The sequence below is a fragment of the Micromesistius poutassou genome (genome assembly GCF_964030765.1).
Source record: "Micromesistius poutassou genome assembly, chromosome: 21".
NCBI classification, from domain to species: Eukaryota; Metazoa; Chordata; class Actinopteri; order Gadiformes; family Gadidae; genus Micromesistius; species Micromesistius poutassou.
In genome coordinates this window covers 2,548,620-2,573,130 of record NC_140291.1, presented here as the reverse complement: position 1 = coordinate 2,573,130, position 24,511 = coordinate 2,548,620, and the positions used below count along the sequence as shown (strand labels likewise).

Here is a 24,511-nt window from a genome sequence, read left to right as displayed (position 1 = left end):
ACCGGAGTATTTACGCACTGACAATTCATACATGCATCCTACAGTCCGAGTTCCCTCCTAGGCTCCATTTTTTATTACAATAATGAAGTAACAGCTCTTATGGTCAATAATATTATAAAGAGAGTAATCAGAAGCATGACAAATAAAACGATTATTGGTTTAATATAATGAGTACAGGTTGTCGGCTAAAATTACGAATGATGCCACGTGTACAGCACAAATGCACCCCCCGTTTTCACCACAAATGACAAATACTGATCTAACATGATTCCTTATGAATACACTTTATTAAAGGAATGCCACACACACGTGCACGCGCACACCAGTGGGTCAATGGCGCACGCGCACGCCCATGTACCCGCGCGCCCTTTCCCCGTGCAGCCGGTTCTCTCCCCACTAGCCGCGCGCGGAGAGAGTGAACCTTCCAAGAGGTGGTGGAGAGGTTACCGACCGACCGAAGGGTTTTCAACGTGAAACCTCAAGAAAACAAAACAAAAAAACCCAGTTTTAACGGCACAGGACACGAACAACTCTGTGCTCGGTGCCCTAGGGTTTTTTTTTTATCCGGAGGGGGGCTTAAATTAAAGCGCACTGCACGGGATCCCCCTTAGCACGAAAGGGACGAAGGAGAGGAATCCAGCCCGCCCCGAAGAGCTTCGGAAGCTAACGCGCTTTAGCCTCCGCCGACACCACTCGTGTTGTTTCAGCGGAGAGAGTTTGTGACATACCGCCTGCGAATCCCACCCGTAGACAGCGGTGTGTGGGGGGGGAAATCCGTTTAAAAGCTCGGGTTTGACGTGAGAAGTGGTGCGTTTATCATCGCATGTTTGCTTGCTTGTCTGTAGTTTTGTGCGAGAAAAGGCCAGAGGGGGGGAAACCTATTACCTTAGCCTGGTTAGCCGGCGTTTGTTGAGGTTAGACGGGGGGGATTTAAGTTAAACAACCCGTCAAAAAAACGGTGACTTTTTTTCGTATTTTTATTGGAAGAGCTTTAGTTTAAGCCCTTTGTGCTTGACAATGTTGAAGCAACATCAGCCCGGTCCTGGTGGACGGAAGACGACGTCAAACGGGACGTCGCCTCCCACGAGCATGTCCTCCACGCCCAGCGGGCCCAACGGCAACAGAACGCCCGTCGGAAGGTGAGTGGCGCCGGGGAGGGCTGCTCAGGACAGACCGGGGATTTTCACATGACTCCCGGGGCCTACCGGTTAAAGCGATGTGTCTAGGTGGGCGTGTCACCGACGCAGCGCTTTACGGGCCGGACCTATCACATTCGGGTTTACACTTGACGAGCGGTGCAGGGAAGCTAATCAAAGCCCCTGAACATATAAATGGACGACGTGTTGACAAATAGGGGGCTTTAAAAAGGCGGGCTGAACTATTTGCTAAATGTGCTGATAAGCCAATCAATTGGCCATGATCGGTGGGAAATGGCTCGAGTGCGTTGACCAAACCCCTTGGAAATAGACTTTTTACTGGGGAAGAATCACTACGCCTCCATTTCCAGTTCGCTGGAAGTCATTCATTACTCACAAATCACGTGATGAGTTCACCGGCAAGGTCGTTTTGGTTGCCTCATCCGAGGTCAGTCAGAATATGATAAGTGGAACATTTACATCTGCGACGCTGTTTGTTAGTTACTGTGTGTTTGAGACTACTGCCAACGCATTGCCTGGATGTGTGTAGTCAGACCCAAAGCATCCAGATATGATGAATGATGTATGTGACATATAAACACATCCGTTGCTAGATTTACTATAATCATGTTTTGGGGGTTTTCAGAATGTCACTGAGCAATGTTTTGTCCGTGTGGACATTGTATATATTAACCGTTTTATTCAGAGTGTGATACATGCAGACATTTAGCTTTCAGGGGGCTTTATTCATCCCGGAGGACATAAATTGTCTGTTGCGTTCATTCATACTCCGGTGGTCATAGCGCCAGGGGAACATAACTAACAGCAGTAGTCTTGAATACCAACACTATATTATTGAGCCGTAATCTCCACACTGTTTTGGGGTACCGGTGGTATCAGGTTAACTGTCTAATGTGTCCTCCTGGGGGGGTTAGATTTAGAACAAGATTGGTCTTCATTATCACTCCAAGATCTTGTCTGTCTATCTTTTTCCTCCAACCGGGTTAGATCAGTAGTGCTAACCAGGTTACCCAGCTGGCTTTTTAACCGCTGTTCATTTTGTGATCTTTAGGAGTCGAACTTCAGTGAAGCCATCATTCCAGTCCTCTGCGGTGAGTACTACCCGGGCAGGTTGAACAGCCAATCAGAATGCCTGTAGGGCAGGTTGAATAGTCATTCAGAATGCTTGCTGGGCATGCTGTTTCACTGCGTAACACTTGGCAATACTGATACCGATTAATGATATCTGTATGCTAGAATATTGAATAATAAAGAAATGGGATATTAAGCCTCTGATGTGAACCCAGACGTCACATTGTGTCATTGACTTGCGTTCAAGTGGTATTCGACCACAGCCTTCTGTTATGTGTGTAGTGTGTATTTTATATAGGTGTTCGGGGGATGCATGTTGTGTGACTGTTGCGTAGGTGTTTGACTGATAATGTGTGTTGTTGTTGTGTTGTGTTCCAGGTGTTTGAGGGAGTCTATAACAACGCCAGAATGCTGCACTTCCTCACCGCTGTGGTGGTATGTCACTCATCCTACTGTACTTCCTGTAGTGTCATGGACCCCTACGCCACCGGTACCACGCACAGGCTGCGGCTTCCTGGCTCATTAGCGTCAGAAAGCAACCGGCTTGATTCAGTTACGGTTGAGCCGTAGCACTCAGACCTGAGGGCAGATTATGAGGGTTTATTTGAACTGATTCTTCCACATACACAGCTTGAAGGGGGCAGTGGTTTGCTTTGCAGTGAATAGCTCCACAGTTCATGTCCTCTGATACTAGGCGCTGAAGTATCTCAGTCTCCACCATTCATGGTTTTAATGTTAAAATAACATTAAAGCCACCAGGCTCATCTGGTCTCCCCTGTTCACTCCTGGTCTCACCGGTTCTCTCCTGGCTCCTAGGGATCCACATGTGACATACGTGTAAAAAATGGAAACATGTATGAAGGCATCTTCAAAACACTCAGCGCTCGGGTAAGAACCGCTTTTCCCGCACTATCCAATTCACAAACAAACAAACAAACAAACAAACAAACACATGCAGCCTCTCCTGAGGTCACAACGTAATTCTAATATGCATCTTCCTGTGTTTCGCACAATGCTTTGCTACTCCCTGCCAATGTGTATGTGTGTGTATGTCAGTGTGAACTAGCTGTGGACGCCGTCCACAAGCGACCAGAGGGTGAGGCCGGGCCTCCCGTGGCCCTGCCTCGCCGCGAGGAGATCACAGACACCATGATCTTTCCCCCCGGGGACCTGGTCACCATGACCTGCAGGGACGTGGACCTCAACTTCGCCACCAGAGGTGCGCGTGCGGTGCATACGCTCACACTCACACACAAGCATGTGCACAGAAGCGTGCAAAGAGTCCCGCACACACACACACACACACACACACACAGAGACAAACACACACAGGATAACAGCAGTGGTTAAATGGACATTCTGAAGCTCCTACGTAGTCATCCTCATCGTCAAAATGTGTCATGGATCAGTGGGGCTCCATGTCAGAGGTATCAGACATCTGATAACTCAAATGACTTGACCTTTGACAGTGTTGCAATCCTGTGTGTGTGTGTATAGACACTTTCACAGACACGGGTATCAGCACAGTGCGTGTGAACGGAGAGCACAAGGAGAAGGTGCTGCAGCGCTGGGATGGAGGAGACAGCAACGGAGAGAGGGAAAACTACGACCTGGACAAAGACTCGGTCAGTGTCTCCTTACCATAGATATATATCTAGATAGATATATATCATAGAGAGCGAGGCGCACTCAGTGTCTGCACGCATGCACACTCTTTACCATATATGTATGGTGGAGAGACACTGACGGAGAGAGAGTATAACCATTTATAGAAGGTTCAAACCACTTGGTTCCAGAGCAGTCTAATTGCTAATTGCTAAGTCAGTGCGTCTTTATGATACATTGATTATAAACGTTGTATATGTTTAAGGGTGCCACCAATCTCACCAGTATGTTCTCCACCAGTCTAATTGCTGGGTCAAGTTCTCTCTACCGTACATAGATCATAACATTATAGAAGGGTCTAACCTCCGTGTTCACCCACCAGTCCAACGGCTGGGACGCCAACGAGATGTTCCGCTACAACGAGGCAAAGTACGGCATCACATCCACCTACGACTCAAGCCTCTCCATGTACACGTGAGTCCCCGTTCCCGTGGCAACGCACTGCCGCGGTACCCCGTGAGGGTTGTCCCTGCTCTGTTACCATGACAACACCTCCCCGCATTACCATAGCACTGCAGAGGCAGGAGGGCCAAGTTTTCTGATCTTCCCCCAATGCCGGAGGGCGTTTCCTCCTAGTTACCTACAGATGCAACACTGAATTTGAACTTTGAACCTTGACCACGGCCAGTGGTCTCCGTAGACCTTATTCACCTAGTCATCATGTTGTTGAGGTGGATTGGGGGAATCCTTCTAGATCTTTGGAGACCATAACAACTCAGTTTTATTCTTAGTTCTGTATTCCATTTCCCCACAGAGGTCACATTCAGTATGTGTTTCCATGGAGTTGGTTTGCCCCGAAGTCACCCCATCCCCCCAATATGGCTGCTCTGTGAATAAGACCCCTTGTTCACAGAGGATGTTTTTCATCTCTCTGTACAGGATGTCCTTTCCTTACTGATGTTCTTCAGTTATAGGGACCGTCACATATAATGCCACCCTCACATATAGCTAGAATAATTTGATCCTCCTGTGGATTGTTATATTGTTTAAATGTTGGGGATTATCTGGCAGCAAGTGATGTTTACCTACAATACTAAATCTTCCTGTGTCTCAGGGGTTCATTTAACTTTCACCATCTCGGGACCCAAAAGACAATTCAAATAATCGTGGGGTGGTCACCTCCACCTGTGAGTCCCGGGTGACGTGAAGGGTCCTGACGATGACGATGATGTTTCCCCCCCCCCCCAGGGTCCCTCTGGAGCGGGGCAGCTCCGAGGGCTTCCGTCAGAGGGAGGCGCGCGCGGCCCGGCTGGCCAACGAGATCGAGGCCAGCCCGCAGTACCGCCAGCGGGTCAACATGGAGAACGACGACGGGAAGAGCGAGGAGGACAAGTTCAGCGCCGTGCTGCGAGACGCCGGGGAGAGGGAGCGGGGCAGAGACAGCCCCGGAGCCACCCGGTCAGTCTGGGGGGGGGGGGTGGAGTTAGGTTTATTGTAGGCCTGGGCATTAAGTCAATAAATGATCGTATCGTGATAGACTTTTGATCAATATCAATATAAAGCATGTTCAATATATATCGATAAAAGACTGGACCACCAAATCTAGCAGCTGGGCTTGTTACACAAACACTGTTCCATACTTATTTACAAGATTTTAGTGGTTTTTTTGAGTATTTATCAATGAAGTACAGTGGAAGGTCATATTAAGTGTTTAAACAGAAGTGTTTAAATCCAGCATGGTAATTCCTAGTCTTTTTAGGTCAATAAAATTATCAATAGATATCGATCAATATGATCAAGTTATATCGTGATATGTCGTTCAGACATATCGCCCAGGCCTAGTTTATTGTAATGCTATTATTTTTAAATTAAGATGTTGTCTCTCTCTCCTGGGCTGACTTGATCTGTCGCTCACCTCAGTTAACCTGACGTGTCTTGCTCTCCATGGCTCACCTGACCCTGTCTGTCTCTCGACCGGGCTGACCCCTGTGTGGTTTATGTCTCTCAGGGAGGGGAAGTACATCCCGTTGCCACAGCGACAGCGCGAGATCAACAGGGAGCGCGAGCGGGCCGAGAGGGGTCCGGGCGGCGGTCCCGGAGGGCCCCCGCCCCACAGTCGTCTGGGCGGAGGATACCGCTCCAACCCCCCCTCCTCCTCCTCCTCCCCCAGACCTCCCCCCTCATCTTCCTCCCCCCGACCACCCCCCCCCCTCCTCCTCCTCCTCCTCCTCCAGCGCCCCCCAGCCTCCCTCCTCGGACCGCAGCAGCCCCCTGCCGGCCAGGGGCTACGGGGGTCACCACGCCCCCAGCCCCACCACCGTGTCCCCCGCCCAGCCCGCCACCTCCCCCGCACTCCCCCACTCGCAGTCCCTCCCCCACTCGCTGGCCGACGGACCCAGGCCCGTCAATGGAGGTGAGTCTTGGACCCTGATGACGTGATGTGATCAGGTCTGGTTCGGACGTCAAAGCACAGATGAATGAAACGTAACGGTGCAGTGTGTGGAATTATCGGCATCTAGTGGAACAGACTTGGGCTGAAATTGATTATAATATTAAGAAGTATGTTTTAAATCAGCGTATAATCCCATTAAAATAAGAATTGTGTTTTATTACCCTAGAATGAGCCCTTTATTACTACATAAGGAGTGGGTCCTCTTCCACTGAGCCCTCCTTGTTTACCACCCATCGTTTTACAGCAGTCTGAACAGACAAAAGGCTCTATAGTTTCACAAACGTAATAACTAAATAAAAATGTTAATTCTATCAAGGAACCTCTTCATTTGATACTTGGCTACCCTGACGCTGGGTCAGGGAGTTAAGCAGCTGGTTGCAATTTCAACCTCACTGCTAGACGCTACTTAAGATAACAGCTTTTAATCATGATTTGAATCATGGAATCCCAGAGCAGATCTCTTCTTAACCCATCATACTAACTTTATAACCGGGTGTATTTATTTATGTGTGTTTTATATGAATGTATGTGTGCTTTTATTTCTCAGTGTCATCCAGAACCTCTCCAAAGGCCCAGAGACCTCCACAGTCCAACAGACCAGTCCGCTCTCAGAACACACACTCTCAAACTACAGGTAACACAACTAACCAACTACAAGGTGACACGCGCGGACGCAAACTACAGGTCACACAAAATGTGCAAACACAAACTCTACACACTTGTTCTATGAACTGAAAGGTTTTGCTTTCCTTTTCCAGCTGCTCGCTCTCCTAAATCAGGCCCCTCCCACGACACGCCTTATTTGGACACATCCTCTGTCCAAATGCCGGCACACAAAACCACAGGCCCTGCCCCTCTTTTTCCAGTTGACGGTAAGCTCCCACTCATGACCATGGGATCACAACCACTTCCTGGAATAATTAAACACTTGAGGCTGATATAAGCTTTGGCATGCTGTCTGTAAATAAGAATAACCTGCCTCTAGAAATGACAGACTGTAGAATGCCGTAATTGCTCAATCAGTAACGAGTATTCGACAAACCCTTAAGTACGTAATTGAAAGAAGGAAACAAAGGGTAGGAAGGGATACTCTGACACACCATGTCAAAAATGTGTTCCAACTTGTATTCATGCTATAGCCGTAGCACACGTTTGTCATCATTATGTTTGTCTCCTCCGGTCTGTCTCTACCTCGCTCTCTTATCCTTTCTACCCGTCTTGTTTGTAGTGAATGAGATCCTGAGTGCGGCGAGTAAAGAGCGCTCCACTGAGAGTCCCGGCAGCGCAGACGACAAGATGACTAAAGGTAGCCTCCAGCTGGACCTCTTTCACACATTACAGCTAGCCTGGCGTTGCCCGGTATCAGTATTGGCTTAGGCCTTGGCTAGGTTTTGGCTAGCAGGTGTTTACTAGGTGTTGGCCAGCAGGTTTTAGCTGATAATTAGCTTGGTGTTAGCCTGTTTGGTTTTGCGATGGCTAGCTGGTGTTAGCTAGGTGTTAGCCAGCTGCGGTCTCTGGCGAGGTCAGGGGGTTAAAGAACGTTTCTCGTGTCGTCCTGCAGCTCCCTCCATGCAGCAGCGCTCTCAGATTGAGGAGCTCCGCAAGTTTGGCAAAGAGTTCAGGGTAAGACGTCATCCACCTGCACAGGTGTGTTTGTGTGTATGTGACTCTCACCATCATAATCAGCGTATTGATCCTGTGAACTGTCAACCTCACTATTATCACCCTGTCTCTCTTTTGTCTCCCTCTCCTCCAGCTCCAGTCCACCGGGGGCGTGTCCGGCGCCCCGGCCTCGGTGGGGCCCCTGGCCCCCGGGGAAGCGGCCCCGCCGCCTCCGTCTGCCCTCGGCAAGTCCTCCCAGTCCCCGGCGAACCCCGGCCCCGAGGCCAAGGCCGCCGCCGCCGCCACCCCCCCCGGCCCCTCTGAGGAGCCCAAGGACCTGTCCTCCCCGGCGGTCCTAGCAGACAGGCAGTCCCCGGCCACCCCGCAGCCGGCCAGGACCCCCGGCAGCGAGGACTCTGGAGAGAGGCCAGAGGGCGTGGCCGAGTGAGTCACGTTGACGCTCTCATTGGTCCCGTCTAGGGATCACTGACCTTCTATTGGCATTGGGGTCCATGCTCCCATTCAGTTGTTTACTATACAGATACACTAAGCTGCTGCTGCTATTGTAGCGACCATGCTAACTGTAGCTGCTAGCCGTGTGACCGTGTTGGGTGTAGCTGCTCACTGTAGCTTAGCGACCATGCTAACCGTAGCTGCTAGCCTTGTGACCGTGTTGGGTGTAGCTGCTCACTGTAGCTTAGCGACCATGCTAACCGTAGCTGCTAGCCTTGTGACCGTGTTGGGTGTAGCTGCTCACTGCGGCTTAGAGACCATGTTAGCTGTAGCTGCTAGATCTTGCCGTGGTGTAGCCATCATGCTAGGTGTAGCCGCTAACTGTTCCTAGGCAACAATGCTAGCCCCTTGATGTTAATGTTGTTGTTGTTGTTGTTTTTCCAGCCAAGTGAAGAAGTCAACGCTGAACCCCAATGCCAAGGAGTTCAACCCTGTCAAAGCCCTCATGACCATGGTGAGAACCCCTGTAGTGGTTATCTATAGTAATACCGTGGTAGTATATTCATATAGCACATCTTCAGCGCTTGTATTATAATACTACCATGATGAAATACTCTTCTACTATGATTATATACATAGTTCCATTATATTACTACTAGGGCTGTCAAGCGATTCAAAAAAAAAAAAAATAATTAATTACAGGCGCTGTGATTAATTAATCTAAATTAATCGCATACTTACATTTTGTCGAAAGTATTTCAAAATAATTTGATTCAAATAAATGATGGCAGATGAGTGATTAAATTAATAATAGACTTTAAAGTTTAATGTCTCTTTCATTTAAAACATATTTTTCTCAAATACTGTATGTGCCAAAAAAACTCAATCTAAATAATTAATTAATCTGCGTTCATTTTTTTAACGCATTATTTTTTCTGTGATTAATTAATCGAAATTAACAACTTAATTTGAAAGCTCTAATTATTACTACATGACCATGGTGAGAACAAATGTAGTACTATCTATAGTACTACTATGATTATATACATGGTGCCATTTATTTCATTACATGACCATGGTAAGAACTAATGTAGTATTATCTATCGTACGTCTGCAACACTGCAAATCCATACTATCGGTATATTAATACTACACATGTAAAGTACTAGTGCAACACATATCCATGATATCTACATCAGTACTGTAGTATTTTCCATAGTAGACTAATGGTATGTGTTGTCATCCAGGTCAAGCCCGCCACGGCGCCCACCCCTCCGCGGCCCACCCCCCCCAGCCCTGTGGTGCTACAGCAGCACCCTGGGGCCCAGGGGCCCCTCTTCAATGGCCCCTACCTCTCCTACGTCTCCCAGATACACTCTGTACAGGTACGCGCTTTACGCCCTTTAGTACAGCAGATTAGAAGCGCCTTCAAGACCATTGTTTAATTCTTGTTCCTGTTTGCGGTTGTATTCAGTCACCGTACTATGTTGTAGTTTTAATGTGCGTATGACCATACACTAGAAAGTGGTTTAACATTACTGCATGTCAGAGAGTTGTAATGTGGTGTTGAACCGTACGGGCGCTCAGGTGATCTGTAAGGTCTGTTTTATGTCGGGTGATATGTCAGGTTGTTTAAATGTGTTGTCATACCATACAGTAAACCAGGTGACGTGTCAGGTGGTTTTAACATAACGTTATACCGTACACTATGTCCAGTGATGTGTCAGGTTGTTCAAATGTGACGTCATACCGTACGGTCAATCATGTGATGTGTTGTGTTTTGTTCAGCCCCCCCAGATGTTCCAGTACACAATGTCTACAGTAAACCAGGGAAAATACCCCAGAGCCAAAGGTACGTTTGCTAAAATAAAGAGTTGTCACGGGCCCAACCAAGGTGTGTGGTGGGTACACGTAGTAGGGATGGGTCAGAATATTCGATTATTCGTTCCTGAGGGTCAAAGTCGATTTTTAACATTTGGACCGTTAACATTTTTTCCCATTCAAATAAACGAATAAAGAATTAACGGACAGAACTAATGTTGGTTCTGTAGCACTATTATTTTTTTTTATTATTATTAATCATGTACAGAAAAACAATATACACAATACACAAGCATAAATATTAATATATATACAACACAAACACTGATCACTGTTAAAGTTAGTTTTTTTGCATTTAAGATATTAAGTGATTTCTTGCCGATGATCCATGGATGCCTTTGTGAATGTCGGCACACATTGAATAATCGATTATTTGTTCATACCACCCACTGATTATTCGACCATGAAAAATTTGAGTTATTCACATCCCTAACACGTAGTGACCACGCCCTCTCTCTCTCTCCTCCGTCCCCAGGCTCGGTGGGTCCTGGTCAAAGGGCGGACCATGGAGGCAACGGACCCCCCATGCTCCAGGCTGCAGCCTCGGCTGCCGGAGCCCCGCTGGTGGCTTCCCCTTACCCCCAGCAGTACCTACAGTACAACCCTCAGCAGTACGGACAGCAGCAGGTCCTACAGGCCATGGCCCCCTACCCCGGACAGGTGAGACCCCCCCAGACCTCTCCCACTGACCTTCATACAGAGTTTGTTAAACCATGGGCAAAAAATGGGTCACGATCCGGTTGGAGGTGGGGTCATGGGGCCAAGACTCCACCACTTGTCTTGGGTCAGAAGCCCTTTTCACCTGAAGGTGGTCCCAGTATGCCCCCAAACGTCTCCAAAGACTCTGAGCGCAATCATAGAAAATATAAGCAGTTTTGGGGTACCTCGAAAATACGTTGGAAGTGCTGCCCTCTCTTGTTGAGGTGCTGTAACCGGGGCTCGACAGTGCGAGCACCTCGTCGCAAATGCTAGTAAAAAATAGTTCAGTGCAAATTGTGAAATGCAATTAGACTTGATGAGGATCAGCTTGGAGGGGCCTTCAGTCGAGGAATTCGATCCAACTCCTGCAGTGGACCGCTGGCTGACCTCCAAACGGGCCAGACGACCAGATTACAAAAGCTGCTGGGACGATATCCTTTGCGTTTAAAGAGACTGAGCAGACTTTGATTTTGCATTTAGAACTAGTTGGGTCTTAACTAATTGGTTAATTTCATTTGAAATTCAAGGACATTGACCCCCTCCCCTCCCCTCAAAATTCAAGCAAGCACCTGTTGTATGAATGTTCTATGTTATAACACAGGTCAAATAAGCTTAAGTGTGTTGTCAGTACTTGTTACAGTATTATGCTCTGCACTTTTTGGAGAATTTTACTTGCTGTTTTGTTACTGTCTTAGTTGCAGTGTGCACATTTGCACCAAATAAATGACAATACACGAGCTGTTACAGTATTAGTCTCTCTGCACTCTTTGGAGAATATAACTAAAACTTAAAAAGCTATGAATTGAATTGACTCATATCACTTTATAATAAAAAAAAAACACATTATTTGGTAACTTTTCATCGTGCCCCTAAAATTATTTGTGTGCTACTAGATTTTTCAACTTAGGAGCACACGTGCTACTTGGGAAAATGCTAAGCGTCAAGCCCTGGCTGTAACACAGTACTGCTCTATATAACCCCCCCACCTCTCTCATTCTCTCTGCAGCCGATGTACTCGATGCTGCAGGGAGGGGCCAGGATGATCAGCCAGGGCGGGGCCCCTCACCCCCAGGCTATGGGGCCCCCGGGAGGAGCCCAGTTCCAGACCCAGGGAGAGAACCCCCAGGTCCAGCAGCAGGGCCTCTACGGTATGTACACACACACACACACACACACTCTTACACCTACCACCCTGCACATCCACCTCCTTTCATATCCAACCTTCACCACTTATGTCCCCCACAACACGTGTTCCATTAACTCTCTCTGTGCAGCCCCCCAGGGCTTCGCCCACCACGCTGGACAGGTCCACCAGCCCCAGCCCTCCAGCACCCCTACTGGGAACCAGCCCCAGCCCCAGCACGCTGCTCCTAGCCCGGGACAGGTGAGACCAGCTGTGATAAAAGAACGTTGACTGGGATTAAAGGGCCGACTGTACTAGTGATAAAGAACGGACTGTGGCTGTGATGTAGGACAGACTACAATTGAGATAGAGGACAGACTGTAGCTGTGATACTTTACATACTCTTAACTTTTATAAAGGACAGACTGTAGCTGTGATACTTTACATAATCTTAACTTTTATAAAGGACAGACTAGCTGTGATACTTTACATACTCTTAACTTTTATAAAGGACAGACTAGCTGTGATACTTTACATACTCTTAACTTTTATAAAGGACAGACTGTAGCTGTGATACTTTACATACTCTTAACTTTTATAAAGGACAGACTCTAGCTGTGATAATGAACAGACTGTAGTTCTGATAAAGAATAAGACTGTATCTCTGATAAAGATCCGACTAGTCCCGATAAACGACATACTCTAGCTGTGACTGAGGACAGACTGAAAAAAGGTGCAGCAACAATCCAGTAACCACGGTGTCCTTGGATCTCTCCTCAGAACCCCCAGGGGGGCCCCCAGCCTCAGTCTATGTACCACTCGGGGCCCATGACAGCCCCCACACCCCCCAACATGCCCCCGGGCCACACGTCCCCCCAGGCCTCCTACTCCATGCAGGGCTACAGCATCCACGGGCACCAGGGAATGCCTCACTCCTACAATCTGGGGCAGATCACGCAGGTAGGAGCCCAGCCCTCCACATCAGTTTAGCAGTGCTGTGCTTGGGGGGAACTGTGTACATACGGCAGACCTGGAGGAAAAATATTGAATGTCAATCATCTTTCTTAACCTGTCATGAGCGATTTCACTTGTCTATCTATTATTGTATTATTCTATTGTATTATTTTAGGGGTGTGCCCCGCCTCCAGACATTTTTGCGTCATAGCATCCATCTCTGTAGATCTCTGTTAGATAAATAATCTAAAGTAATAATCAAGGTCTTGGGTTTACATCGAGAAAAAAAAAAAAAAGGACAGATTTGTAAGTGAGAAATTATTTAGAAATCTATTGATTAAAGAGATTTCAACAGTCCACAACACTCAAACATTACATAGATTACAATTGTACTGGCCATTGTAGCATTGCACTTCTTCTTTAACAATTTATATATTTTTCTGCTATTTGAAAATTGCCAAATAATATCCTAGGGAGAATGTGTTTGCACATTTCTCATAGTCCTTCACTACAGCTTTAAGGTGCTGTGCCTAGCGTTTCTGGTCAGGCTCTGGGGGGGATTGAATGCACCTGCTAGCATTTAGAACCAAGATGACCACTAGGGGGTATTGCTTCATCGCTAGTTGTTACATGTTTCCTCATGCTGTGATGCGTCTCCCCCACGCAGGCCCACGTCCAGGGAGCCATGGGAGGGCCCCACCCCTCCGGGGGCCACGGCCACCCCCAGGTGGTGATGTTGCCCCCTCCCCAGCAGGGGCCCGGCTCTGTACCCCAGCACCCCCAGCAAGGAGCACCTCAACACTACTACCTGGGACACCCCCAAGGTACGCCATGTGACCACAAACTGGTCACATGACCATTATTATTGAATACAGAGATGGGTCATTGAGGAGCAGGTAGAGGTTGGACCGTGAATACAGAGATGGGTCATTAAGGAGCAGGTAGGGGCTGGACAGTGAATACAGAGACGGGTCATTAAGGAGCCGGTAGGGGCTGGACAGTGAATACAGAGACGGGTCATTAAGGAGCCGGTAGGGGCTGGACAGTGAATACAGAGACGGGTCATTAAGGAGCAGGTAGGGGCTGGACAGTGAATACAGAGACGGGTCATTAAGGAGCAGGTAGGGGCTGGACAGTGAATACAGAGATGTGTCCCTCGGGAGCAGGCAGGGGTTTGTCCAACTTGCTTTGCAATGCCTACAGGTACAGTGTTTCCCACTGACCAGGTAGCAATGTGTGGTGGATTTGTTGACTATGGGGGGGCGCGATTACAGGCTGGCGGAGTTGTTGACGACGACGGGGGGGGGGGGAAATTTTATTTCTCGTGTGTCTCGTTTTTCGCCCGTGCCTAAAACCGCCGCTGCTTATAATGCTTACGTTATAACCGCGGGTGTAATTGTTGAGGGGGGGGGGCGGACTGGATTGATGACAGGGGGCGGGCTGGCGGAGTTACATTTAAAAATCGCGTTCAAGTAAAAATAAATAAGAAAAGCGGAATCAATTTGTGGCGCTCGTTGTTCAATCTGTGGCATGTGTGGGAAACACTGAGGTATACTGGACCATGGCAGGCTATTTCTGGCCCCCTGACCGCCAGAGTATACCGTCCTGTGATGATGATACCGTGTGACGACGATGATAAAATGTTTGTCCTGCTCCTCCCACAGCGATGCAGGTACAGGCGCACCCCTCCCCCTTCCACCCCCCCGGAAACTGAAACCCACCCCTTCCCCCCTGGAGGAGATGAGCAAAGACCACCGGCCCCCCCCCCCCTCTCTACGTCACTGCAGGACCACGAGCGTCATGATCACGACGATAATGATGATAATGAAGACGGCCGAGGGCAAGGCGCCCCTTTCTCTCTCTCTGCTCCGGTTCCTCCCCCCCCTTAGAGCTTAGCTCCGCCCCGCGGAGTAACCCCCCATACACAGACCGAATACCCCCCCCCTGCGGAGCAGAGACTCAGGATGCCCCGCTGTGTGACTCCAGCACAACCCGCCCCCCCCCCCCCCAGGTCTGTTTTTACAACCCTACCCAGAAGGCCGAGCGTGTCGGCCGACTGCCGGAAAGGGACCGAGTTGGAGAAAAGATTTTTTTCTAGAAAACAACTTATTTTTAACTGTTAGTTGGAAACGGACTGTGGCTTTTCTCCCTCCTGTAGAGAATCATGATAAATAATAAAAAGAAAAACACAAAAAAATATTAAAACAACAATGACCAAAAAATAAAAGTTTTCAACTCTACACACAACTTCTTTTTTATTTATCAAACGCATTGTTTATTGTGTGAAATGGGCTTCAGAACAATTGCAAGCGGAGACGTGTGGCCGTTTGTCAAACCTATCAAACTGTCAAACTGCAGGTTGAAAGGCTTCTTGGCATAGAACAGTTCACTGTGTGCCCACTAGGGGGAGTCCTTTATTTAATAGTAATCATTAGCTAGGATGCTGGCCTGCATCTCTGGCTCTGAAGGTCGTGGTTTGTCCTCCCAGGGATCGATGACCTTGCTGATACAGAACGGTGGCAGGCAGTGAATAAGACGGACTGATTCATTCAGTAGTTTAGGTATTGGGTAAGAGATGGCTAGGTGTAGGTTGGGTAGTTAGGTATTGGTTTAGAGATGGCTAGGTGTAGGTTGGGTAGTTAGGTATTGGTTTACAGATGGCTAGGTGTAGGTTGGGTAGTTAGGTATTAGGTTAGAGATGGCTAGGTGTAGGTTGGGTATTGGGTTAGAGATGGCTAGGTGTAGGTTGGGTAGTTTACGTATTGGGGTTAGAGATGTTATTTTTAGTGTAGATATGGTCATAATCTGGGGGTTAGGATAAACGCCTCTATACTTCTGACTAAATCAGAGTTTGCTTGTTCGCATAGTCTGTCAAACTTGGCACAACATGAATGGTGTGACGCGGATTAAGCCAGAAGCCATGAATCACTTGGTATTGTCGTCCAATTGCAGGCAGCTGTTTATGCGGAAGCGTGTAGGAGAAGTTTGGCTCTTGCGAGTGAGTACCCTGCACACATGGTGTTGATGGAAGCCCAATGCGGCACTTCATTTTGGTTGCAAATCTGCCGTTTTGTCATTTACTTGATACGTATTTCGGGGCCTTCGGTTTGACAGGGTGTAAAACGTCCGGGTTAAGGATAGGGTAAGCATGGGTTTGGTGTTAGGGTTATGTTCTCGGGTTGAGGTGAGTGTGACAGGGTTATATTCCCTGGTACTTGGGTCAGGCTGTGTCTGTTTGGGTTAGGTAATCAGGTGATGGTGAGTTGGGGGTTAGGTCATTGGGGTCAGGGTGTCAGTGTGTCCGGGGTCGGGTCCTGGGGTCAAGGGGAGTGTGTCCGGGGTTGGGTCCTGGGGTCAGGGGGTGAGTGTGTCCGGGTTGGGTCCTGGGGTCAGGGTCAGTGTGTCCGGGGTTGGGTCCTGGGGTCAGGGTCAGTGTGTCCGGGTTGGGTCCTGGGGTCAGGGTCAGTGTGTCCGGGGTTGGGTCCTGGGGTCAGGGTCAGTGTGTCCGGGTTGGGTCCTGGGGTCAGGGTCAGTGTGTCCGGGGTTGGGTCCTGGGGTCAGGGGGTCAGTGTGTCCGGGGTTGGGTCCTGGGGTCAGGGGGTCAGTGTGTCCGGTGTTGGGTCCTGGGGTCAGGGGGTGAGTGTGTCCGGGGTTGGGTCCTGGGGTCAGGGGGTCAGTGTGTCCGGGGTTGGGTCATTGGGGTCACGGTCAGCGTGCCAGCGCGTAGAGTGCCTGAGCACTGCGCTCCAGGCGTTCCCGGTACTCCAGGTTCTGGTAGTTCCCCGGAGGGACTGCCTGAGTGCCGTAGAGCAAACCCCAGCAGCACGCCGCAATCACCGCCGTACTGTCGCTGTCTCCTGAGGGTGCAGATGGGAGAGATTGAGATGAATACTACTTAGACTAATTCCTATTCCAGTGTGCAACAGGAAGTACCCCCCCCCCACCCCCCCCCCCGCCCCTTCAGACCTACCTAGAGAACATTAAAGTCTGTCGCCATGACAGCAGACCTCCCCTAGGTCACTAAAGTGTCAAGTGTGTGTGTGTGTGTCAGTGTGCGGATTGATGTGTGTGTGATGTGATTAATTGTTAATGGTCAGGTCCACAGTGGGGAGATGGGGCTATAAAGAGCCAGGCAGGAGCGTTTATATTGACATTAGAATCCTTAATGGTCCCCGAGGAGCCATGGAGGGGACCCCACGTGCACCAAGGCGAGGTCGGCGTGTCCACCCGGAGGTACTGCGCTGGGTAGGCTGGTGCTAGGGTGGATTATATCCATCGTGCCCCAACAATTCAATGCAGTTGTGTACATGAGTATTGCAAAATAAAAGCACAACATTTTAAAACACGATACATGACTAAAAAAGGGGTCCTGCCTGCACGTACTGTTATTGAACTACGGTTCAGACCATAGTGCTGAAATGTGAATGCGATGTTTCAGTTCATAATGAGGTGTTATTATTCATCACTTGTAATGCCGTTCGTGCCTGAGATCTACTGGGAACAGGGGGCTGTTTCATTTAACCGCAGCTCATTCCACGTTACCACTACCTATCTGTCCCGTTACTATGGAAACCACCGGGAGCACCTTTCAAAATGGGTCGATTACAGTAAACAATTGGTTTGTGGGTGTGTGACTCTCAGCCGAAAAGGTCATGGGTTCGAAACCCCAATGGCCACATGATCCAACCTGTAGGTAGGATCACTGTGGGTAACTTTGGATAAAAGTGTCTGCTAAATGACCAACTGGTATATTAAAGGTCCCGTGACACGCCACCAGGTGTGAGTGTGATTAGCAGTTACAAGCCGTTTTTTAAATAAATCAGCCCCTTATTACATCACAGGTGGGCGTGTCCACCTAGATGTGTGACGGATAGATTCCCTACGTTTGCTACGGTCCACTGGGTCGGCCAGTGGACAGATTGATCCAGATTTCCAAAACGGCTTGTAACGGCTTATCACGCTCACACCTGGTGGCACGTCACAGGACCTTTAAGGAACAATAGCAGTAATATAAATACTTTTTTTTTTTTTTTTTGTTAGATTCACATGTAGGCATGACACCAAGTATTGTAACTAGGGTTAATAAACATAGTAACAGTCAATACAAAACAACTAAATCGACAAATGCAAAAAAAAAAACCTCTGACCTCCATGGAAGCCAGCTCTGCTCATCAGTTCCTCCCAGTCAGGCCCCGCCCCCAGCAGGGCATCGAGGGCTATCATTGGAGCATCGTGGCCGCTGCGCCCCGCCCACCCGGACAGGCTGAAGCTCTTATAGGCCAGGTCTCTCTCTGCCGGCCCATAGGAGGCGGGCCAGGTGACAGGCCCTGGCCCAGTCAGACCCCTCTGGCCCAGGTACCTGAGAACCACGAGATGTTTCACTAACTTCATAGTTCATCTCATATTATCTCGTTACATACATACCGGCAAGTAGTGAGTGGTAGTTCTGTAAAATAACACAAAATAAGGTATAAAACCAACATATAATGCTATATTAAGCTTAAATATCATGCTATATGAAGCTAACACATCAAGCTTTTTTTTTTTTTCAAAGGTCTGTTTACTGCTTACCTTCTAAGATTAGGTCATCGATTTTTCATTGAATCTTTCTGTGCTTTCGTGTTTGTCATTTCTTGTCATTACTTTCATGGTTTTTTATACAATGTTCTTTGCCATTGTATTGAAAGTTACTCTTAATATGAATATTATTTAAATATGAAGCCATTAGCCGTACTGACTCATGAATGATCGGGTACCACTTGACCTTAGCCGGTATAATTGTAGTCGGTAAATGTGAAAATCAACTCTAATTAGTTTAAAAAAAATAATAAAATGCACAGCGTGAATCAGTGTAATAAGGTCATCGTATTGATCTGCTTTCATCGCTGGCATTTGAGAACAAATCATTTCTATTAGCTGATGACCTTCTGAAGTTCACTGTGAGAGTCCAGGACTCAAGCACATGGTGACATCTCAACCTGTCAACTCAACCTGCAGGGCTAGTCGTGTTAGCCTGTCAGCTAGCACTGCTAGGTTAGTCGTGTTAGCCTGTCAGCTAACTCTAGGTTAGTCATGTTAGCCTGTCAGCTAGCACTGCTAGGTTAGTCGTGTTAGCCTGTCAGCTAACTCTAGGTTAGTCATGTTAGCCTGTCAGCTAGCACTGCTAGGTTAGTCGTGTTAGCCTGTCAGCTAACTCTAGGTTAGTCGTGTTAGCCTGTCAGCTAGCACTGCTAGGTTAGTCGTGTTAGCCTGTCAGCTAACTCTAGGTTAGTCGTGTTAGCCTGTCAGCTAGCACTGCTAGGTTAGTCGTGTTAGCCTGTCAGCTAACTCTAGGTTAGTCGTGTTACAGGGCTGCCAACTTTTGGGTTTTCGCTGGCGTGAGATTCTGTAGAATCTTGTAATAGCAGGGTCCGCGGGTGTAAATGTTGACTGTGGGGGGGGGGGGGGGGCGATCGTGATTGTTGACCGGGGGGGGGGGGGGCGATCGTGATTGTTGACCGGGGGGGGGGGGGGGGGGGGGTGTGGCGTGTGTAAGCAGGCAAAAACGTGTGTTGCACAGTGAAACCGAGAGTTGGCAGCTCTGACGTTATTCTGTCTGCTAACCCTACTAGGCTAATCATATTAAGCCTGTGAGCTAACCCTGTCAAGCTCGTCATACTAGTGTCTCGGCTAACCCTGCTAGGCTAGTCATGTTAGCCTGTCAGCTAACCTAGCTGCTAACCTAGTCACCTGAGCCTGTCTTAGCTTACCCTGCTAGGCTAGTCACGCTCACCTCTCAGCTAGTCTCCTACCTAGGCCTGGGCAATAAAACAATAAATTATCGTATCGTGATAGACTTTTGATCAATATCAATATAAAACGTGTTCAATATATATATGATGAGAGACTGGAACACTGAATCTAGCAGCTGGGTTTGTTACACAAACACGGTTCCATACTTACTATGGAATACTAATATACAATATTTGAGTGTTTTTCATTGTTGTGTCGACATTGGAGTATTTATCAATGAAGAACAGTGGAAGGTCCTATTAAGTGTTAAACAGAAAGTGTTTAAATCCAGCATGGTAATTCCTAGTCTTTTTAGGTCACTACAATTATCAATAGTTATCGATATCGTTCAATATGATCAAGTTATATCGTGATATGTCTTTCAGCCTTCTCTGTTGCTGCCCCCTCCCTCTGGAACTCTCTCCACACAATCCGTGACTGCACCGACCTTTCAACTTTCAAATCACTGACAAAAACTCACCTTTTAAAATTGCTTTTAATGTTTAGCTTAGTCTAATGTGTTTTTAGTGTTGTTGTTTTTTTACCATTTGATGTTTTTACTGCTTTTCTGATGTATTGTACAGTGTCTTTGAGTACTTAGAAAGCGCTTTAAATAAAATGTATTATTATTATTATTATTATTTATTATCGCCCTAGGCCTACTCCTACCATGTCCACTTGTCGTCGAAGTAGCCCAGTCCCGCTCGCTCTCCTCCACGGCGACAGCCGCGCCCCCGGACGAAGCTCCGGGCGACCGGGCAGGCCTCGTTGAGAAGGCCGAAACCCCACGTCTGCGATCGGCCGCCGCTGGACGGCGTAGGCCGCGAAGAGGGCAGACGCCACGGCGCCGAGGAACCCCGTCGGGTGGGGGTGGGTCATCCTGCCGTCTCCACGGCAACCGCCACGAGAGACCAGCAGTTGGTCCGGCTTGGGGTACCTGTACTTCCGCGTCACAGAAGTGAATATAAGGTATATGTGTAAATGGCAGGATCACAGGAAGTCCAAATAAGGCGATGATATGTGCTGCAGCTGAAAGGATGACGTTATGATATTGATACAGCAGGTATGACTTAATAACGAGGTCTGAAATCTAAAATGAAATCTCAAATAGATTCTCTGACTGAGGATCAGATCAGTGAAGCACAGAGCCCCCCCCCCCCGCCCCCTAACTCCTCATTAATATTTTACCCCCTGGGGTCAGAAACAATAATATTATACAATAATAACAACCGCTCTCCACAGATTAACCCCCCCGCTCCCCACAAAGACCCAAGGGTCGTGTGGTTTAACCCGCCCCGGTAACCACGGCAACCGCCTCTCACCTGAGTCCGATGCACATGGAGCGCATGGCGGCTCCACAGCCGGTAGCGTCCGGGTTGTAGGGGACACGGTACCCCCCCTCCTCCCCTGGACGCAGCTGGGACACACCTGGAGGAGGAGGAGGAGGAGGAGGAGGAGGAGGAGGAAGATGATGATGAATAGAGGAGGAAGGATTAGAAGAAGAGGAAGGAGGATTAGAGGAGAGACGGACCTCCTGCTGCTTCAGATCATTCCTTATATCTGCTGAATCTCCATCCCTCTCTCGGTTCAATAGAGCTTTATCGACACGTGCAATGAAAAGTGGACGGTACGTCACCTAAGCAGATTAATGAGCAAAGAAACCAAAAAGTACAAAATAATAAATAAAATAATGTGTACTATTGTAAATAATTAGTTAGGATATATACATGTGTTTGTGTGTTCAATCTACTGTCTCTCTCTCTCTCTCTCTCACCCAGGAGGCTGGAGGGTCCTGGTTTCCTACCCTCCATATCCGTCATGGCAACAACGTACCGAGACGCCACCTCCTGCAGTAGCTCCTCCCCGCACTTCCCTGAGGAGAGAACACCTCACTCACTCACCTGGTCAGGTGAACACACACACACACAATGTAAGGAATGACTAACTGGGATGAAGGACAGACTGTAGCTGTGATAAAGGACAGACTGTAGCTGTGATAGAGGACAGACTGTAGCTGTGACAAAGGACAGACTGTAGCTGTGATAAAGGAGACTGTAGCTGTGATAGAGACAGACTGTAGCTGTGACAAAGGACAGACTGTAGCTGTGACAAAGGACAGACTGTAGCTGTGATAAAGGAGACTGTAGCTGTGATAGAGACAGACTGTAGCTGTGACAAAGGACAGACTGTAGCTGTGATAAAGGACAGACTGTAGCTGTGACAAAGGACAGACTGTAGCTGTGATAAAGGACAGACTGTGATAAAGGACAGACTGTAGCTGTGATAAAGGACAGACTGTAGCTGTGATGAAGGACAGACTGTAGCTGTGATAGAGGACAGACTAGCTGTGATAACATGGAGTTGATCTCACCTGTGGCCAGACTCTCTGCTGTGGCCAGGTGTAAGACTGTGTCATCACTCACTGGCCAATCAGGGAGCTGGACCTGGATGTTATTTAACCCCCCCAGCTCCTTCAGCTCCTGGTTACAGAGAAGGACCAGTGTGTGTATTCCCATGATGCTCTGCCTCCCTGACAACCACTCAGCTGAACTCATGAAGGATTGTCTCCACAGATAATCTCTTATATTTTATTCAACAGATGTTTTTAACACTTTGGAACATTATACATTATTCATACCTTGTTATATTGCTCTTTTTTTTTTTTACGTTGGCTTCAGTGTATCTTATAAACGATGTATAAAGTGCCTGTTCCGTATTATGATTCATCGCTGGACTGACGGGGAATAAGGGTATTTCATGTCAGACCCTTAGTGTTAGGGGTTTGGGTCAGGGTTAAGATGAGGGATATCTAGGTTAGCGGTAGGCTCAGGGAAGAGTTTAGTGGTCAAAGGTTAGGGGTTACCTGGTGGATGTCTGGCCCGGACTCATTATACTCCCACCGCTGGTTCCTGAAGCCCAACGCGTCCCCGGCGCCGCTCAGAACCATAGCGGCCTTGTAGTGCTCCTCTGTGGCCGGGCCGCTGCATCAGAGGCGCAAGGACAGCTCGGTTAAAGTTAGTCCTGTATTGGACTTCGCGAAACACGATTATAATTGCTTTAACTAAATGTATAGCTACATTAGTTAAGATACGTTTATGTGTAAACACGAGTTGCAAATAGCTGTAAGCATGTTTTAAAGTGTCATAGAGTATTTTAAGACCGAAATGTCAAATCATCTCACCCGGTCATCGTGCCGCGTTTCAACCCGGGGTAGCGACCGCCACCTTCGGCTGCTGGGTCCAGTTCTCACCGCGGCTACCAACTTCCGAAATTACAGATTACAGTTTGTTAATCAACTGTAGGTGCTAAAATGGTTAAGAATAAAATGTACGCATGTGTTCACATAGAAGCCAGTTTGTTTCGGGTATTTGGTCTGCACCAGGCACAGTAGTTTCTAAATATAGCGACCTGTTTCACCAACGTGGTCAATACAGCAGCTGTTGAATATTTAAACGGGCCTAGGCCTGCTGTTGGGGTCCAACCAACACTTCCCATTCATCGAAGGATTTTATTGTATAAATGACAATCTCGAATTGTTATCCTCAAAATCGGGAATGAATAGTGGATGCCTGCTTAGAATTGGACCAAAATCGACTTGCCCCCCCAAATGCCACACCATTAAACTGCAACTAAAATGTAATGAATTCTTCATCATAGGTAATTTAATTCTATGATTAAATTTATTGTTAATATTATTATCAAGACCACAATATGGTGGAATTGAATCCGGCCACGACGTTCTCTCTATTTCACATCCCATCCACTGTCAACAACAATCAAATAACCTCTTTCATTGATCCAATCCAGCAATATCTGACAGATGTATCTGCAGTAGATGAATTTACATGAATAGATAAGCTGTTGTATTCCCGCCTTTCCACGCGACCCATAGGTCTTCTGCCTACTACTGCCGCAGAATGAATGGGAGTGCATTTTTATTTATTTACTATTAATTCCAAGTTTAATGCATGCTAGTGCGAGCCAATAGCACTTTTTTTTCCTTTCAGATATGCAAATCGACGGGGCGAGGGACCTTGAGATTCAGAGAGACAGATACACACACACACACACACACACACACACACACACACACACACACACACACACACACACACACACACACACACACACACACACACACACACACACACACACACACAGAGACAGAGAGAGCGGGAGAGGGAGGTGGTGTGTGTCAAAGTTTTAAGCGAGCGGTTCTGATTGGTTCGTCGGGTTTAGCAACAGAATACTTCATACTTTTAACATCTGCTGCTGTGGATGAATAGCTATCGGCAACGCACGCACACGCGCACGCACGCACGCACGCACGCACGCACGCACACACACACACACACACACACACACACACACACACACACACACACACACACACACACACACACACACACACACACACACACACACCTGTTGTCTTATGTGATGAGTGCATGGCCCTTCAGTCAGCAACACGTCCATACCCACCATTCACCTGTCCCTGCTCCCCCCTATCCCCCATCCCCCCCCCCTCCTATGGTCGCTACCCCGGGATGTTCCACTGTTGCCTAGCAACCACCCCCGCATGGTATTCCGATGGTGCTGCGGCTGGGGATCATATTATACGCAGAATCATGTGTTCATCACAAACGTAATGTGTTCATAAAAACCACAATGTTGTGGTAACAATGAGTCATGAGCTCATCACAACCACAATATCATATTATTTAATGAGTCACGTGTTCATTA

At 48.0% G+C, this 24,511-nt stretch overlaps 2 protein-coding genes across 2 annotated transcripts; one reads left to right on the top strand and one right to left on the bottom strand.

The window, feature by feature from the left end:
- The first annotated feature begins 426 nt into the window (after positions 1-426).
- On the top strand, positions 427-15,169 carry LOC311366443 (ataxin-2-like protein). Its single transcript, XM_084485230.1, is given in 24 exon segments — positions 427-1,139; positions 2,209-2,248; positions 2,607-2,663; positions 3,045-3,116; positions 3,285-3,447; positions 3,726-3,853; positions 4,216-4,307; positions 5,082-5,291; positions 5,842-6,034; positions 6,036-6,246; positions 6,833-6,919; positions 7,044-7,157; positions 7,514-7,591; positions 7,847-7,908; positions 8,042-8,331; positions 8,785-8,854; positions 9,588-9,725; positions 10,129-10,192; positions 10,697-10,881; positions 11,927-12,068; positions 12,195-12,304; positions 12,824-13,003; positions 13,665-13,821; positions 14,662-15,169. Coding segments are annotated over 24 exon segments (3,015 nt in total). The 5' UTR covers positions 427-1,017; the 3' UTR covers positions 14,712-15,169.
- Positions 15,170-15,290: 121 nt separating this feature from the next.
- Positions 15,291-23,141, bottom strand: adprh (ADP-ribosylarginine hydrolase). The gene is given in 13 exon segments (XM_084486017.1): positions 15,291-16,854; positions 18,145-18,356; positions 20,438-20,462; positions 20,465-20,492; positions 20,494-20,559; positions 20,561-20,655; positions 20,658-20,679; positions 20,681-20,705; positions 21,091-21,196; positions 21,543-21,641; positions 22,140-22,248; positions 22,632-22,749; positions 22,950-23,141. Coding segments are annotated over 13 exon segments (1,062 nt in total). The 5' UTR covers positions 22,958-23,141; the 3' UTR covers positions 15,291-16,705.
- Between the last annotated feature and the right edge of the window lie 1,370 nt (positions 23,142-24,511).